Source organism: Zonotrichia leucophrys, chromosome 18 (genome assembly GCF_028769735.1).
Source record: "Zonotrichia leucophrys gambelii isolate GWCS_2022_RI chromosome 18, RI_Zleu_2.0, whole genome shotgun sequence".
Lineage (NCBI taxonomy): Eukaryota > Metazoa > Chordata > Aves > Passeriformes > Passerellidae > Zonotrichia > Zonotrichia leucophrys.
Window position 1 is genome coordinate 771,941 of NC_088187.1, and position 16,077 is coordinate 788,017.

The 16,077-nt window shown below is 54.4% G+C and overlaps 2 protein-coding genes across 3 annotated transcripts; both read right to left on the bottom strand.

Moving 5' to 3' along the window:
- Positions 1-43: 43 nt before the first annotated feature.
- On the bottom strand, positions 44-5,006 carry TVP23C (trans-golgi network vesicle protein 23 homolog C). 2 transcript variants are annotated; one of them, XM_064728664.1, is made up of 7 exons: positions 4,881-5,006; positions 3,695-3,777; positions 3,384-3,528; positions 2,868-2,957; positions 2,172-2,303; positions 1,964-2,092; positions 44-1,294 (listed from the first exon to the last, which is right to left on the bottom strand). In XM_064728664.1, exons 1-7 carry the CDS (start codon positions 4,881-4,883, stop codon positions 1,262-1,264), a joined length of 615 nt encoding a protein of 204 aa, XP_064584734.1. In that variant the 5' UTR covers positions 4,884-5,006; the 3' UTR covers positions 44-1,261. The 2 variants fall into 2 exon arrangements, with proteins under 2 accessions (XP_064584734.1, XP_064584735.1); XM_064728665.1 differs by having other exon boundaries at positions 4,804-4,884.
- A 2,011-nt stretch (positions 5,007-7,017) lies between these two features.
- LOC135455549 (F-box/WD repeat-containing protein 10-like) lies at positions 7,018-15,601 on the bottom strand. Its single transcript, XM_064728879.1, has 12 exons — positions 15,464-15,601; positions 14,883-14,976; positions 14,439-14,620; positions 13,432-13,560; positions 12,862-12,974; positions 12,284-12,481; positions 11,938-12,059; positions 11,261-11,409; positions 10,780-10,922; positions 9,826-9,984; positions 8,759-8,967; positions 7,018-7,826 (listed from the first exon to the last, which is right to left on the bottom strand). Exons 1-12 carry the CDS (start codon positions 15,599-15,601, stop codon positions 7,018-7,020), a joined length of 2,445 nt encoding a protein of 814 aa, XP_064584949.1.
- Between the last annotated feature and the right edge of the window lie 476 nt (positions 15,602-16,077).

A 16,077-nucleotide genomic window follows, 5' to 3' on the forward strand; every position in this document is an offset into this window, starting at 1 on the left:
AGGACATGGGGCAGAAATGAAACTGAGCCATGAACCACAGGAGGGAGGTCTGGGCTGGTTAAACAAAGCAGCATTTTATTTTCAAGATTTTATAAATACATATTTACAAAAGGAAGGTATCAATCAGAATTAAACAAATGTACAGCTGCCAGTACTGCAGAGCACAGGGACAGGAACCAGGGCAATGCAACCCCACAATCCACAGCACACAGGAGTCAGAGAGAAACCATCATGTAAATTCTTCACTCACAGTCCTGACCCAGAATGTTCAGCACCTGCTGCTGTGGAAGCACAGGCTCCAGGGCAGAGCCCAGAGAGGGAGCTGAGCTGGTCCCAGGGCAGGGATGAGCTCAGACACAGCAGTGCCACCCCTGTGAGCACTGCCCCCAGCCAGGGCCCTCCCCAGCTCAGGGGCAGCACACCTTGCCAGTGCCACCCTGTGCCAGGAGCTCCCATCCCCACACCCTGCTGGCCTGAGGAGCAGCCCCATGGCCCCAGGGTCCCCTCCAGGACAGGCCATGGCCTCAGGGTGACAGGCCAGGCACACAAGGCTGCTCTCACAGCCCTGCAGCCTTCTCTGGAAACTGCTTCTTCTCTTCCCCTCTCTCCAGACAGGCCCAGGCCTGCAGGGATCTCCCAGATCCAGGGATCTGGAATGTTCTCCAGGTCTGTGAAGGCTTCAGAAACCACGGCCAGCTCACAGGTCACTTTCTGCAGCTGCCATGGGACCTCAGGGATCTTCCAGCAGCTCCACTTCCTTCAGATGCCCCTCACTGCAGCCCTCAGAGCCATTCCAGTCACACAGTGAGGGATGCAGGGCCAAAAATTCACAACTTAAACTGTAGCAACAACCTCCAAGAGCCAAAGCTGAGAGCCCACAGCTGAAAGCACCCAGGCACCAAGTGCTGAAGGAGCAGGAGAGCTCCCAAGGCTTGGCTTGTACATGGCTTTTCTGAAGAATCTCCAGCAAATTTTTTAAAACTCATCCAGTAGCTCTAAACCTCTACGAAACCCACTCAGGTTATCTTTTGATTTAAAGTTTAAGCAAATTAATTCTTGTTAATCAAACTAAAGAGAAGACCTAAACACAAACTGCTAGTGGAAAAGGGAATATAAGTTGCCAGGAGTGTTAACCTCAAGTCTTGCACAATTTATTTACTTCTTTTGATTCACACCTTGTGTGCAGCTCCCAAATTGGTCAGAGCAACTTCTCTGCTGGTCACTGCTGGGAATGCAGCCTGGCTGGAGGCTCCCACCACACTCAGGATGCTGCCTGGTCCTCTGTAGCCATGGTCTGCAGGAGGCAAGATCAAAGAGGGCTGGAGAACTCTGTGAGCCACTGCTGGGATTTTGGGGCAAAACATTCATTTCTGCCAGAGCCTGAGACTGGCCTGGGTCCTGGGTAAGCCCTGCCAGGGCACAGGAATTCAGGAGAAACCAAGAAGGGGATGGGCCCAGCACAGAGTGCCAAGAGAGGTCATCAGTGTTTGAGCTTCTGACCACACTGATGGCAGCAAATATCTGTGAACCTGTGGCAGCCAAAACACCTCTGCCAGAGTCATCAACACAGCCAGAAAAGGCAGCAGTGGGGTGAACTGGGGTGGCTGTTCCTGCTGGAACATTTGTTCTCTTTCCTGCAAGGAGCAAACCGAGAGCTGGGGGAAACCAGGAGCTGCTGAAGAGCTGGGTGGGGGTGGGAGAGAGCACAGAGGGCAGGGGCAGACCTTTCAGCCTGGTGTTACTCCCAGCACAGCAGTCACACTCCAGTAACTCCCATGGCATGGACCCATGGCACCAGCCAATACCCCAGCACAGGGTGACAGCAATTAGCAGTGCTCTGAGCCTTAATTAACGGGGCTCAGGCTCCCCAGCAGCAGCGTGGGCAGGGTCCCAGTGCACAGCTCAGAACACCAACGAGCCCCTCGTGCTTTCCCCAGGGATCCCAGAGCCCTGGGGGCCTCACCTGCCGCAGGAACTGCTTCCCCAGGTAGCTGGTGGCCATGCTGGTCAGGTTCTTCCTGCTGCCAACTTTACACCTGATGTAGCCGTAGAGGTTGGCTCCCTGCAGCACCACCCCCATCACCACCACTGCCTGTGACAGGAAAAGCATCAGCAGCTGCAGCCCCTGGCTCAGACAGGGCAGAGCCAGCGTGCAGCTCAGGGGCACTCACCAACCACTTCACTTTGAAGGAGAAGAGAGCACTGAAGGCAAAGATCACCCAGATCATGGGGCAGGTGATCAGGCCTAGCCAGAAAATTCGGGACTCTGCTTCAGATGAGGTCTTACCCCCTTGTGCTGGTACCTGAAACAGAAAGGAAATGGCAGTGACCAGGCTGCTCCACCCTACAGATCCCCATGTCCTTAAAATCAGGGCAGAATCCCCACACTCCCTGGGATTTCCCTCCACACAGCAGCACTGGGTGCTTCCAGGACTGATTTCCACATCACACAAAGACATCTCTACAATAGGAAGTGTTTCTACTTAAGGGAATCTTTTCAGTTTTCTCTCAGAATCACTGGAGGCAGCAGCATCAAAACCTCTTGGAATGCTCGGGGCTAGAAGGGTAATTCGGGAAAAATGACATTTCCTGCAAGGTTCAGTTACAAAGCTTAGAAACAGCCAAAGGAGTCATTTCCTACCTCCAAGCCCACAGACTTACAGTACTTATATTAAACCAAATCAGTACATCATGAGAACTTTTTAATAACCCAACAATGAAAAAGCTCATTCCCCCCAAAGCAGCCTGCACAGATCTGTGGCTGCCAGCAGAAGTTCCCTGTGCAATCTCCCCTCTCCAGCAGCACCACCCAATACCAGGGGTTCATAAAGCAGACAGGAGTACACGGTCAGAGCCAAATCACCAACCTTCCTGGCCTCAAACACCCAGTGGCTCCTGCCATCATCATCCACCTGGTTCCACCAGCGAAGGCCAACCATGAGCCGCCCTGTGACGTTCTGGAAGAGAGCAGAACCTGTGAGCTCTGGGTGCTCTGCCAAAGAACCCTCCTGCCACAGCTCAGGGCCGGGCTGCTGCTTTCCACAGTGCCTGTCTGCCTCACACTGGGAGAATGAGAGCCACAGCAAGCCATTCCTCAGAGATCCAGCAGAACTGTGGTGCTCCCGAGCTGGTAACAAAGCCTGTGCTGCCTCAAAAGGGAGCCTAACAAATGCTCACCACTGGACCTTCCAAAGGAGCCAAGTGCACAGAGATGTCAGAGTTTATTTCATAAAGCTCTGCAATCCCCCTAGCACTTAGGAGTATTTTGAGGTATCATTTTGTGGGAGAGGCACAAATAAATGACTTTTCTGAGACATGAGCATCGCTGTCAGTTATTTTTACACAGCAAGCCAAAGACAACAAAAAGCACAAGGAGAACTCACCTTTACAGCCCAGAAGTCACAGGACAGGAGGAGGATGATGGTCACCATGCAGGCAATGAAGCTGCTGGTTAGGAGCTCACAGAGCAGGTAAACAACGATGGCACTGACTCGGAAGAACAGGTGGAAAAATGATGCCACTGGGTGCCTGGAATGAAGGACAGGACAGTCACAGCTCCTGCAGACAAGTGACATTGCCAGGGTACAGGTCAGCATTGTAACATGAACCCAGTGTTCTGGAAATATGGGAAATAACTGCCTGGGAGCTGACACAAGGCAGAGACATTCCAGAAACTCCCTCTGTCACCACCAACCTTATTTTTGACTTTTTGGATCTCCTGGATGCATCATCATCTGCATCAAAGAGAGACACATCTTCAATGTCATCACTGCTGTCCTAAGGTGGGGAGCAGAGGCAAAGGGTTACAGGAGAAAAATGAAACAGTTTTCAACATCAGCCTGGGACAGTGTTCATCACCCAGAAAACCACAGAGGGACCTTGGGATCAGAATTCATTTGGGAAGAAGGTGAAGATTTAACCACAAACAAGCCTACAGTGTGATCTCAGAAATGATCATTGGGGCTCGGGTTGGTGAGCTGCAGCTGGGCTGAGCCCCCGAGCTGATCACACACCCTGCTGTTCCCAGGTGTGCAAGGAGCACCTGGCCCTGGCACACCTGGCCCTGGCACACAGCCTCTGACTCGTGCTCTCCTGGCCCGGTAACACCAGCTGGGAAGTTCCAGCTTCTCCATGTTTTGCTGCTTTGGAATGTAATTTGGAGAATTGTTTACCCAGCATGTGAATTGTTTTTACTTGATGACCAACGACAGCCACCTGTGTCAAGGCTGTGAGCAGTCACAAGGTTTTATTATCATTCCTTTCCTTTCTTTTCCTTGCTAGCCTTCTGATGAAACCCTTTATTCTGTTTTTTTAGTATAGTTTTAATATAAAATTTTCTTTTAATGTCATATATACCATAAAATAATAAATCAGCCTTCTGAAACATGGAGTCAAGATTCTCATCTCTTCCCTCGTCCGGGGACCCCTGTGAACACGAGCACATGTGCCAGCAGCTCAGTCGTGTCACACAGTGCCAGGCACGGCCGTGTCACACACCGTCCGTGTGACACACCGCGGGGCACCATGCGTGTCACACACCGCCCGTGTCACACACCGCCCGTGTCACACACCGCCGGTCACGGCCGTGGAGCCCGCAGGGCCCTTGGTATGGACGGGCGGGCCTGTCAGGGCAGGAAGCGCCTACGAGCCCCGCAGCTCGCCCGGGGCCTGTGGGAAAGGGGGTCCCGCTCCGGGATCCTATGATCCGTGCCCAGGCCCCTGCTCCGGCCCCGGTCCTGAGATACCGGTCCCGTGTTCTATGTCCTATGTCCAAGCCCCCGATTCCGATCCCGCGTCCCATACCCAAGCCTCTGATCCCAGCCCGAATGCCGCTCCCGTGTCCCATGGCCGAGCCCCCTGTCCCGGTCCCGGTCCCGTACCATGGTCGGAGCCGCCACTTCCGCCCCGCCGCCGCGTCACAGCCGCGGACCAATCACGGCGCGTCCAGTGACCCCGCTCGGCCGCTCCGCCCCCTGCGCGTGCGCGCTAGGCGGAGCCGGGCGCGAGACGTGGCTGGGGCGGGTCCCGCTCCCGCCAACGGCCTTGAGGGGAGAGGGGGGGCCCGGGGGGACCCTGAGGGGCCCTCAGGAGAGCGGGGGCGTCTCGGGATCCGGCACCGGCACCACCTGAGGGGGCCGGGGGGACCCTGAGGGACCGGCACCGGCTGAGGGGATCCGGGGGATCCTGAGGGGACCCCGGGGAACCGGCACGGCCTGAAGGGAGTGGGGAGATCCCGGGGAACCGGCAGCGCCGGAAGGTCCCGGGGGGATCCGGGGTGCTAGCGCCTGCGCGCCCACAGCTGCAGGGAGGTGCTGATGTACGGACCCCCAGTTGAACACAGCCCTGTGATCCTCCTCACGTCGGCATGGCCAAAAAGGAACCAGCCCTTCCATGGTGTTTTTCCAGCGGGCTTTATTGAGGGACGCGTTTCCCGCGGGCCGTGGCGCGGTTCCTTGGCCGCGGCAGGGTGGGTTTATCCGCGTTCCCTGGGAGGAACTGCCATCATCCATCGTTCCGTCCTGCCGGCACGGCCGCCCCGTGGCACGGTTCCATAGCCGCGGTAGGGTGGGTTTATCCCCGTTCCCTGGGAGGAACTGCCATCATCCATCTCTCCATCCTGCCCGGCACGGCCGCGCCGCGGCTCGGTCCCTGTGCCGCAGCCGAGAGGGTTTACTCCCGTTCCTTGGGAGGAGCTGCCATCATCCATCGCTCCGTCCTGCCGGCACGGCCGCCCCGTGGCACAGTTCCACGGTCGCGGCAGGGTGGGTTTATCCCCGTTCCTTGGGAGGAGCTGCCATCATCCATCGCTCCGTCCTGCCCGCACGGCCGCCCCCCGGCTCGGTCCCTGTGCCGCGCCAGCTGCAGCCTCCCCGCGGTCACTTTCGCTGGCTTCATCCCAGCGTTTGCGAGTCCAAGGTGGCATTGAATTAAACAAACCAACGCTAATCACAGCCCCACTGTGGGGACAGTTTCAGAGAGTTTAATTTCAAACCAGAACAGCTGCTGAAAGCCCCTTGGCATCACCATGGGCAGAACTGGCCTCTCTCAAATCTTTGATACAACAGATTTTTGGTACGCCAGCCCAGACGCTCAAAGCTAGATAAATAGCGTTTTTAAAATACTAGAAAGGCTTTTGTCATCCTGTTAAGTTCTCAGCGTTATTGGAAACCACAAAATGACAGAGTAGTTGGGCTTGAAAGAAACCCTGAAGACCATCCAGTTCCACCCCCCTGCCATGGACAGGAGACCTTGCACAATCAAGTACATGTAGGCATTTATCCACAGAAATGGGGAGATTGACCCCCTTACCCCATTTTGCATTTCATAGACATGAAGTCTAAGCTGCTTCCCACAGCTCCTGGGGCTGGAGCTGTTCCTCCCCAGAGTAGCACTGGAGCTTCCCTGCTGAACCTCCCCAGGGTTCCCTCAGCTCTGTCCAGCCTGGCCGGGTCCCTCGGTTTGGCAGCACCTCTGGGGTCAGTGACACCTCAGGGCACCCTGCCCGTGGTCCGGGGCATTAATTAATGGTGATGTTAAACAAAATCAGACCCAGATCAACCCCAGTTACTGGCCTCCAAGCAGACTTTGTGCCACTGATCCATCGGATTTCAGTCCACACATCTTCAGCTTCTACACCGTAATCAATCCACAGAAGTTCTGATAAGAAGTTTTTATTATTGTTCTCACAGGATTGAGCCCATCCTGAGCTGTGCTGGTGTCAGACAGTGCCATGTTAGTAACAACAGCAGGCTTAGGGAGTTACATCCAGGAGAGGGCTCAGTCCATTCACTGCCTTGACAAATGGCTGAATATACCAACAATATTTCTTAGGAAAACTTACAGTGGAGCAGTGTTTTATACTGGTTTTTAAAACCACAGGGAGTACACTTAAATAAACTAAATATACTTAAATGTATATAAATGAATATATCTGTATTTTATACTTAAAGCCACATGGCAGACTCAGCTGGACACTAGACCCCAGGTTGTGGCTGTTGGCTAGACCTGGGGATCACCTCAGATAAATGTGTTATGCCCAAGTTCTGGAGCAGGTGTTTTCCTCTCCCCAGTAAAAGAATCCACAGGTAGGCCTTTAATTTTCCTCAGCCAGGCTTTCTTTCTGGCTCTGTCTTTGTGTTCCGTGGGCTTTGCCTGCTGTGCCTGGTGCTGAGCTGCCACAGCTGCCTCACGCAGCTCCTGCTCTGCTGTCAGGAGCCTGAGCCCACTGTCCCTGCAGGAAGTGTAGGCACAGGAGGGCTTTATTCTCCTGGGACCTCCATTCCTCATCTCTGCAGCCGTGCCAGGTGTTGGTTGGATCAGCTCTGAAGAAGCTGCGCAGAGATTGATGAGCTGATGCCTGTCTTTGGGACCAGGAGTGTCTTTCCCACGGCCACTGGGAGTTCTCCTTTTTCCCAGCGAGACACAGAGCTTGGGACGTACAACACGGGGAGCAGGGATGGAGGATTTCACAGCGGGGCTGTGCAGAGAGTTCTCCAGCCTGAGCCGCAGCAGTTTGGTTTCAAAGGGAATTGAGGTTTTTGTCATGGCCAACGAATGGCTGTGCAGCCTGGCACGCCGGATCTGGGCTGCCCGCTCCTCCTGGTGCTGCAGGGCCATCCTGGGCATGGGCAGCTGCCCGGGGCGCTGCTGCTGCTGCCGGGCTGCCCTGGCCCTGGCAGAGAGCAGGCTGGGGCTGCGGCTGCCACCGCCGGCCCTGCAGGAGCTCTGCAGCGTGCCGATGGTCAGCAGGAACTTGTCAGGGGACATGGGACTCCTTGGGTCTCTCTGGGGCAGCTCGCACTCCACAGTGGCCTCTGACTCCTCAGCTGCAGGGGAAGCAGAGCCATGTTCAGCTTCATCACCTGTAGCCAGAAACAAAGCAACACATTTGGGGTTGAGAGGCTTTCCCACACAGTGCAGAGCACAGAGTCAGAGAATCACAGAATAACTGAGTTGGGAGGGACCCACTGTGATCATCCAGAGCAGCCCTTGGCCCTGCCCAGCAATCCCACCCTGGGCATCCCTGGCAGTGCTGTCCAAAGGCCCCTGGAGCTCTGGCAGCCTCAGGGCTGTGCCCATTCCCTGGGCAGCCTGGGCAGTGCCAGCACCCTCTGGGGAAGAACCTTTCCTGATCTCAGCCTGACCCTCCCTGGCCCAGCTCCAGCCATTCCCTGGGTCCTGTCTTTTACCGAGCAGAGCATCAGTTGGCATCTGCTGGCCTGGACAGCAGGAACCTTTTCCCAGCCCATCACTTCATCTGCAATACTCAGTTTGTGGCTGGAGGATTTGTCATCACGCTGCATTGAATAGCTCTGACTAAAAACGAAATAACATCACTGTGTTACAATTGAAAAGGTGCCTGTTTCTGGGCAGTTGCCTTTCCCAGTGATGGCAGACCCTGAATGTAGGTGTTCTCTCACTTTCCCGGGTGTTTGCAATGAATAATTCAAGCCCTGAATCAGCAGCGTGTTTCCAAGCCCACCAGCTGTGCGAATATGAATACTACTACTGATTTCTGTCTTACTCAGTTGGAAAATGACAGTGCCTGTCTTGAAAAATGTGTTGAAGTTACACCAAACCCTTGTAAAGAGGCAGAAAGGTTCCACAGAAGCCTAGAAAATGACAGAACCATTGAAATGGAACAGCACATCTGCTCTTGACAACAGCAGAGGGTCTGAATATTGGCTGGGCTGGAGGCAGTGGCTGCTTGGTTTGTTACTCAGTTTAGAAAAGCCAGAAAAGAAGCTCAGTGTGATACTTTTGGGTCTTCCATGGCTCTTTGGTCTCTGGCGAGATTTTGAGGACTTGTCTGCAGCTCGCTGTGGCTCTGCACTGGTGCCCTGGCGCTTCCCCTTCTGGGACCTCCTGTCCTGCTTCGGCACCTCTCTGTCAGCGGGCAGGGAATAGTCCCATGCCACCTCCTCGAACTGGAGCAGCAGCAGCCTGCTGGGGGAGTTGGTCACCACCCTGCAGGAGGGAGGGGAGAGCCATGAAAGCACAGCAATCACAGACACAGCAGGTCCTGCCTGAGGGGCTCCTGTACAACACAAACCCCAGGGCCTCCAGCAGATCCGAGATCAGCATCTGTCCTGGAAGGAGCAGCAGCAATTGACCCCATCAATCAGACACTGCACAGTTTAACTTGTGCTCTGTGTGAGTCTCTGGTGCTCTTTTCATTCAGCTCCATGGCAAAATTAATTTAAAAATAATTGGGATGAAAATTTCCAGCAGTGGACAGAGCCAGATCAGAGTAGTGCTGAAGGATGGAAGTACCTAACTACAAATACCATATTGCCAGGGACATCTAATTGTGGATTGAAGGGCTGTGCTGGTCTGGTTGGGATGGCGTTAATTTCTTCATAGCTGCCCATTTATTGCTGTGTTTTAGAGTGTGGCCAACCCAGCACTCAAACCACAGCAATGCTTTACCCATTGCTTCCACAGTAACTGGGAGCCACCTTTAGTTAGAGGTGCAAAAGTGAATGAACCTGGAAGGATTTCTCATTATTGGCCTTTACAAAGAGGCTGTAGGTCAGAGAACAGGCAGGGTATTGGCTTGATTCTCCAACCTCCTAAGAATTTCTGAATTCAGCTTTACAGTTGGGTCTGTATCTTCAGCTGTAGAGAAATAGGAAATTGTACATTGCTGAAGAGACTAAGGAAATCTTTTCAGCCACTGTGAACTAAACCAGATTATTGAAGCAGTTAATAAATAGTGGAGCCCTTTAAAAGTTATTTGTAAGAAGGAAAACCACACAGTTCCTTAAATTTCAGTGTAATCCATAAAATCTGGGCCAGAGCCTGCTGGCAGCAGCTGTCACCCACCTGTTTCCTGCGACACAGAGAGCAGACACGGGGTCCCCGCTGCCGCCGGGCTCCAGCACTCGGAGGCAGGTGCCAGTCAGGAAGTTGAATATCCGAATGCATCCATCAGCACAGCCACTGATGACTCGGAGGTACAGGAACTCCAGGGACAGCACTTCCCTGAAAACACACCAGGCCAGTTGGCACTTCCATGGTGCTTGCACAGGGAGAAATGGTCAGCGAGCTCCTTCAGCCTGCAGGGGAAGCAGAGCTCTGGCTGCAGCATCAGCCTGCACTGAGGAGCTGATCAGGGCATTGCAAAGGTCTGACAGAGACCTCCCGGATCATTCCATGTCCAAACCAACAGCCCAGTGCATCCCCCTCTGGAAGGTGTCCCTGCCATGGCAGGGGGTTGGAATGAGGTGATCTTTAAGGTCCCTTCCAACCCAAACCATCCTGGGATTCTGTGATTCCATGCTCCCCATAGCAACCATATGGTCGTGGCCATCTGCTGCATTTGAAATTTCAGTTTTATGTCCAGGAAAATCAATGAAACCATACGATTCTCCAGTTTTCACAGTTCTAGATACAATTCAAGTCTGAGAGGATGGCGTAACACGCAGTTGGCCAGCATGAAACTGAGCCACCTCTATTCCTGCCCAGGTGATGTGACACCCTGTGGCACACAGCGGGGGATCCTTGCAATACTGGACTGTGCTCTGTCTGCCTTTAGTCATGCCTAGTTGTGATAAAGGGTTATGGATTTGCATGTCAGCTGTTCCAGGTCTTAACTGAAAATGCTGCTTCTGACCACAGGGTGCCTGACAGAGCCTTTGAGATAAAGATTGGTGCAAGTGGGGATATTTCAAATCCTCAGAATGGTAATTAAGGCATTTTCTGGTCCTGTAAGGGGCACTTTTTCTTTACAGTTTCAGTCCACTGTTGAATACAACTTGAAACACATCTGATTCCTACTTGGGATGGAAGAAAGCCATCAGGCATCTCCTGAATTTTCCCAGCATGCTCCATCCCAGGGCATATCCATCACTGCCCCCTGTGACGAGGTGCCACTGGTCAAAGGACAAGCAGAGAACTGGGCCTTGGTGCCTCTCTAATGTCTGCAAAGTAAAAACAAAAGGTGCAATACATCAGTAATGGGGATGTAAATCTGTCTGAGGTGTCCCATAGCTTTCAGGACGCCAGGCTGACATGGTTTCACAGTGGTATTGTACCAGTGCCCCCCATGGATAACTGTGATTGTTTTATAGTCACTGAAATGTTGTGGGCTTGGTGCTGCTGCTGAGCTCCTGGCATGGAATTACATCCCTTTCCCATCTTTATTACATGGGATTATTTTCTTGTTTAGAAAGTCTTTGGCAAATGCAAAAACCCGTGATGAACTAGCAGAGAGTTGTGACCATTTAGCACAGAATTATCCACCCCAGAGGAAACTCACCTTGATCAGAGCCCCTGTCTCAGCACTCCAGACCTTCACCAGCCCTCGGTGGCCCCCACTGACCACGTGGGTCCCGTCCATCCTCACTGCCCCCACAGGGCTGCTGTGCATCAGGGTCCTGAGGCATTTCCCACTCTCCAGGCTCCACACTGCTAGGGCAACAAGGAGAACTAAAAATGCATCTGCCCCAGTGATGAGTTTTGGGAGTACAACATGCATTAAAAATACTATTGGATTACAGTCGCACCTTGTACCTGCAGCTCTGTGAGGAGCTGAGTGCTGGCTTAAAAACCATAATTGCATGGCAAACAATTTAAATGTGAAGTCCACAAAAAGCACATCTTTTCCACCTTTATTCTATAAGGAAACATTGGGCAAAGCTGAAAGGTGATGCCACTTGCCCAAGAGTTGGGATGGCATTACAGCCACAAAGCCATTAATTCTGAATAAAAGCAGAAATTATGAGAATTTAGTCCCTGACACAATCAGAGACTGTGTGTGCACATGTCTCCGGTGTGCCACTCTCCCCAGCCCCCTGCCCATGGTTCTGCAGTGATTCCCTGTGGCGGGGGGATCCCAGTGCTCCTGTCCCTCCCCTTTCCCCATGCCATCCCCAGCTCCCAGTGCTCCTGTCCCTCACCTTTCACCACGCCATCCCCAGCTCCCAGTGCTCTCACCTTTCACCATACCATCCCCAGATCCTGACACCAGGTGCTCCTGGTGGGAATGCAGGCAGGTGATGGTCGCATAGTGACCCGTGAAGGTTCTCACACAGGCCCCACTGTGAATATTCCAGCACCTGCAGAGAGGAGAACTTTAGGTTCCTTCCATGTGGTTCCATTATTATTTCCTATTTATCGTGCCCAACTCTGCTCCCCACACCAGGTTAAAATCAGGAGCTGTTCCACTGAGGTGTCAGAGCAGTTGCAGCGGTCAGGTCAGGCTCAGCATTAACGTTTGCCCCTGTCCTTCCCTCTCCCCCCAGTGTGGCAGGCTGGGTGTCCTGGCACAGTCCCAGCTCACCTGATGCTGAGCTCCAGGCTGGCGCTGCTGAGCAGGATCCCTCTGTCCTCGCGCAGGCACAGGGCTCTGATGAGCCCGGCATGGCCGTGCAGCAGCAGCTCCTCCTTCCCTCCCGGCACTCGGAGCAGCCTCAGCCTCCTGCTGCCAGCAGCCACCCAGTGCCCACCACTGTAGTGGGCTCTCCTTGTCCTGTCACACCTGCCAGGGACGGTGCCTGGGTGAGTTTAGCCAGCTGCAGACCTGGCTCAGCACTGCCCTGCCTTCAGCTGGGCATGTGGGCAGAGCTCTGCTGGTGAATCCTTTGCAGGGCACCGCCACAGCCCCTAAATCTGCACATCCCTTTGTATCAGGGTGGGCAGAGGGGCGAGGGCTCCTCCCAGCCCCATATCCCTTGGGATACACCATGGATCACCAACCCTTATTCCTTTAAAAACAGCTTATCTTGACACCTTTATTTAAAAAATGGAGATTTCTTAATACTGATGCTGAGGGACCCTTCAACCATCCAGGAGGAGGATCACAGGGATCACAGCTTTCCTAGAGCTGCTCTTGGCCCTGCAGCTGGGCACTCTACTCACTGCTCCATGAGGACACGGGTCTTGTAGGGGCCACAGAACACATTCCTCTCCTCCAGCTCGATCTTGTCAGTTTTCAGTTCCCGATAGGCTTCCTGCAGACCCAAATCCTCTGTCTGATGGCAAGAGAAATAAAGAAAAGTAACTCAGAGAGGCAGGAATGCAGCATTATTCCATAGTATTGAACCTAGCAGCTCTAGGGATGAGCCCAGAGTAAGGAAAACCAGAGTGCAGCAAGACCCTGCTTAGTCCAGGGTTGTTCCCAGGCTGTGTTCTGTGACATAAATGGAAGCCCTGAGGGCTGCACCCTTTATTCTGAGGGAAGAGAGCCCTGGCCCCAGGATTGTGCCCTGGCTGGAGACACACAGGGATGAGGCAGAAGTTTGGAAATGTGTCCCCAGCTCCCTCCCTTGTGGGAAGTTGCTGAGCGAGCCCTGGTCCCTATGATCTGCTCAGGATGGGGCAATCCAAAGGCAGGAGTGGGAAAGAACAAAGCAATTCCAAATTCACTGTGCTGTCTCCCACGAGCTGTCTCTCTCCTCCCCAAACACTGACATGCAGCATCCAACAAACCTTGGATTTACGCCTCTTCTTCTGCTCCTTGTCCTTCACTTCAGTGACCTCACCCTCATCATTTAGCTGGGGAATTTGCACATCGACTCTTTTAGCATAGTTTGGCATGGTTTTTCTAGGACACAACTCCTGGAATAAACCAACAGAGGCAGGAGTCACTGCAGAGCCCACGCTGGCAGGGTGTGCTGCTCCTCTCCTCAGATGCTGGGGCTCCTGCAAGGCTGAGCTGCACACTCTGCCTTCTCATTGAGACCTGGCTTACATTTAGCACTCTATCCACCTCAGGTTTAACTTCAGGTGAAAAATAATTGCTTTTTATTATTTTTTTTTCCACACTCTAGTCTTAAGCTTTTAATAAGCAGCAAAATTTTGAGCTCATCTCATCTTTGGCAGGCACTCAGTTGATTCAGAATCCAAACCCACTGAGATGGGAGGCTCTCAAAACACCTCAGTCAACACTCGAGATTCGTTTTTAGCCTGTGAAACCTTCCCTGAAGCCTTTTGTGAAGGCCAGCACAGAGCTGAGTCCAGACTGTCTCTTGGGGGAGGCTCCTTCACACCTGACTCTGTGGCAGGTCCTGCTGGCCAGGCCAGGCCAGTCCCAGGAGTTCTGCATTGCTGTGTTCCAGCCATGGCCCCCAGCTCCTCACAGACCCTTTGCATTTCCCTTGCCCTGTGTGGAGCATGTGGAGCTCAATCCTGAGCTGGCCTGGGAGCTGTTGTAGCTCTGCCCAACCTCCCCCACCTCTGGAAATTTTCATTGTGACCAAAGTCTGCTGTTCTGAAGAATGCTTGGACGCATTTTTAGTCTCAGGCTCTCTAAAGGAGACTGAAAGCTGTTCTTGTGACAGTGTGAAATGTCACCTGACTTTGCTCTGGAGGTGGAAGGGCCATGGCAGAGTTGGGTTGCAGCCTCTGGTACAGGAGTTCCCATATAACAGCTTGGGCAGCACCAAACCCCTCTGGTTTTAAAGTGCATAATGATGGCAGGAGCCCAGGTGTCCCACCTGCATCTGCAGGAGGTTCTTCTGGACTGTGTTCTGACACGCCTTGTCCTCCCGGACCCGCCTGACCAGGAACGCCCAGTGACCATTCACAGCAGAGCAGGCATCCAGGGATTTCTGATCCAAAAGCCCTGGGAAGTTCAAGGGACAGGTTGGCTGATCCCCTCTGGAAACCTTTCCTTCCCCTTAGGGAAAAGCCCTGGAAAATCAGAGCAGCTTTACCCAGGATGGCCATGGACAGCTGGAATGGCAGGGCACGGGTGAAGTCCTTGGGCTGGCTGCCATCAGAGCCTGGCGGAAGCGACGCGGGAGCCATGGTGACATCTGCACCAGCTGGGGACAAAGGTGAGCTGGCCCCTGCATCGGGACCTTCCTGGCAGGGCACTCAGTGCCTTGGGGCCAAAGGCACGTTCTGGTGCTCGGCCACCCGGAAAACAGGGAATTTACAGTCTGGAAGAGCTCGAGTTTTGGTGCCACGGACAGCACCGCTGCCAGCAGTGCCCTGGGAGGGCTGCGTGGATTTTAACTCCTCCCTCTGGCTCTGTGCAAGTCACAGGAAAGCGCTGGGGGCGCTCCTGCTCGGCAGGACAGGACAGAGGCAGCCCCCAGGGGAACAGCACGGGAGGTGACAGCCCCAGGGGATGGACACGGGAGGTGACAGCCCCCAGGGGATGGGCACGGGAGGTGACAGCCCCAGGATCAGCACGGGAGGTGACAGCCCCAGGGGATGGACACGGGAGGTGACAGCCCCCAGGGGATGGGCACGGGAGGTGACAGCCCCAGGGGATGGGCACGGGAGGTGACAGCCCCAGGATCAGCACGGGAGGTGACAGCCCCAGGGGATCGGCACGGGAGGTGACAGCCCCAGGGGAACAGCAGGGCCACTCGTGCCAAGGACATGGCCCCGCTTTGCTGAGAGCAGGGGAAAGCCTCTGCCTTCAGCCGCTCCATTTCCAGCAGCACGAGTACGGCCGGAGCCGTGACATTCAGAGAGAAAGGAAGGGATTCTTCACCCTCCTCACCCTCACCTGCCCGGGGCTCGCCTCCACCGCCACCGGCCCCGCCGCGGCAGTTACCGGAACCTCCAACCGCCCCGTGAGGCTGCCGGGAGCCCGCGGGCACAGCCCCGCAGCGGGCACAGCCGGGCACGGGCGGGGACGGGGCATGTCGAGGGATGGTGGGGTGCCAGGGGATGTCGGGGTGATGGGGATGTCGGGGTGATGGGGGATGTCAGGGTGAAGGCAGGTGCCAGGGGATATTGGGGTGCCAGGGAATATGGGGTTCCAGGGGATGTTGGGGGATGTCAGAGTGCCAGGGGATGCCAGCAGCCCCCCCGGGATGGGCACCTGCGCTGAGAGCAGGGCACCGTGCCAGCCCCGAGCACAGCTGGGCTGGGCAATGGCACAAGTGGCTTGGAACACCCCGGGAAGCAGAGCACGAGTGGCCTTTGGACGCCTGTTTGGTTCCAAACCCGTGTTTGGCTTTACACACAGGAGCCCAGAGGTCACCCAGCTCACAGCACAGTGCTGACCCAGGGCTCCAGCAGAGGTTGAGCAAAGGCTTTGGTCACACACGTTTTTGGCAGGCGGCTCTGCCTCACTGAGCTTCCCCAGATTAATAAAAGAGCTGATTTAATCATGTA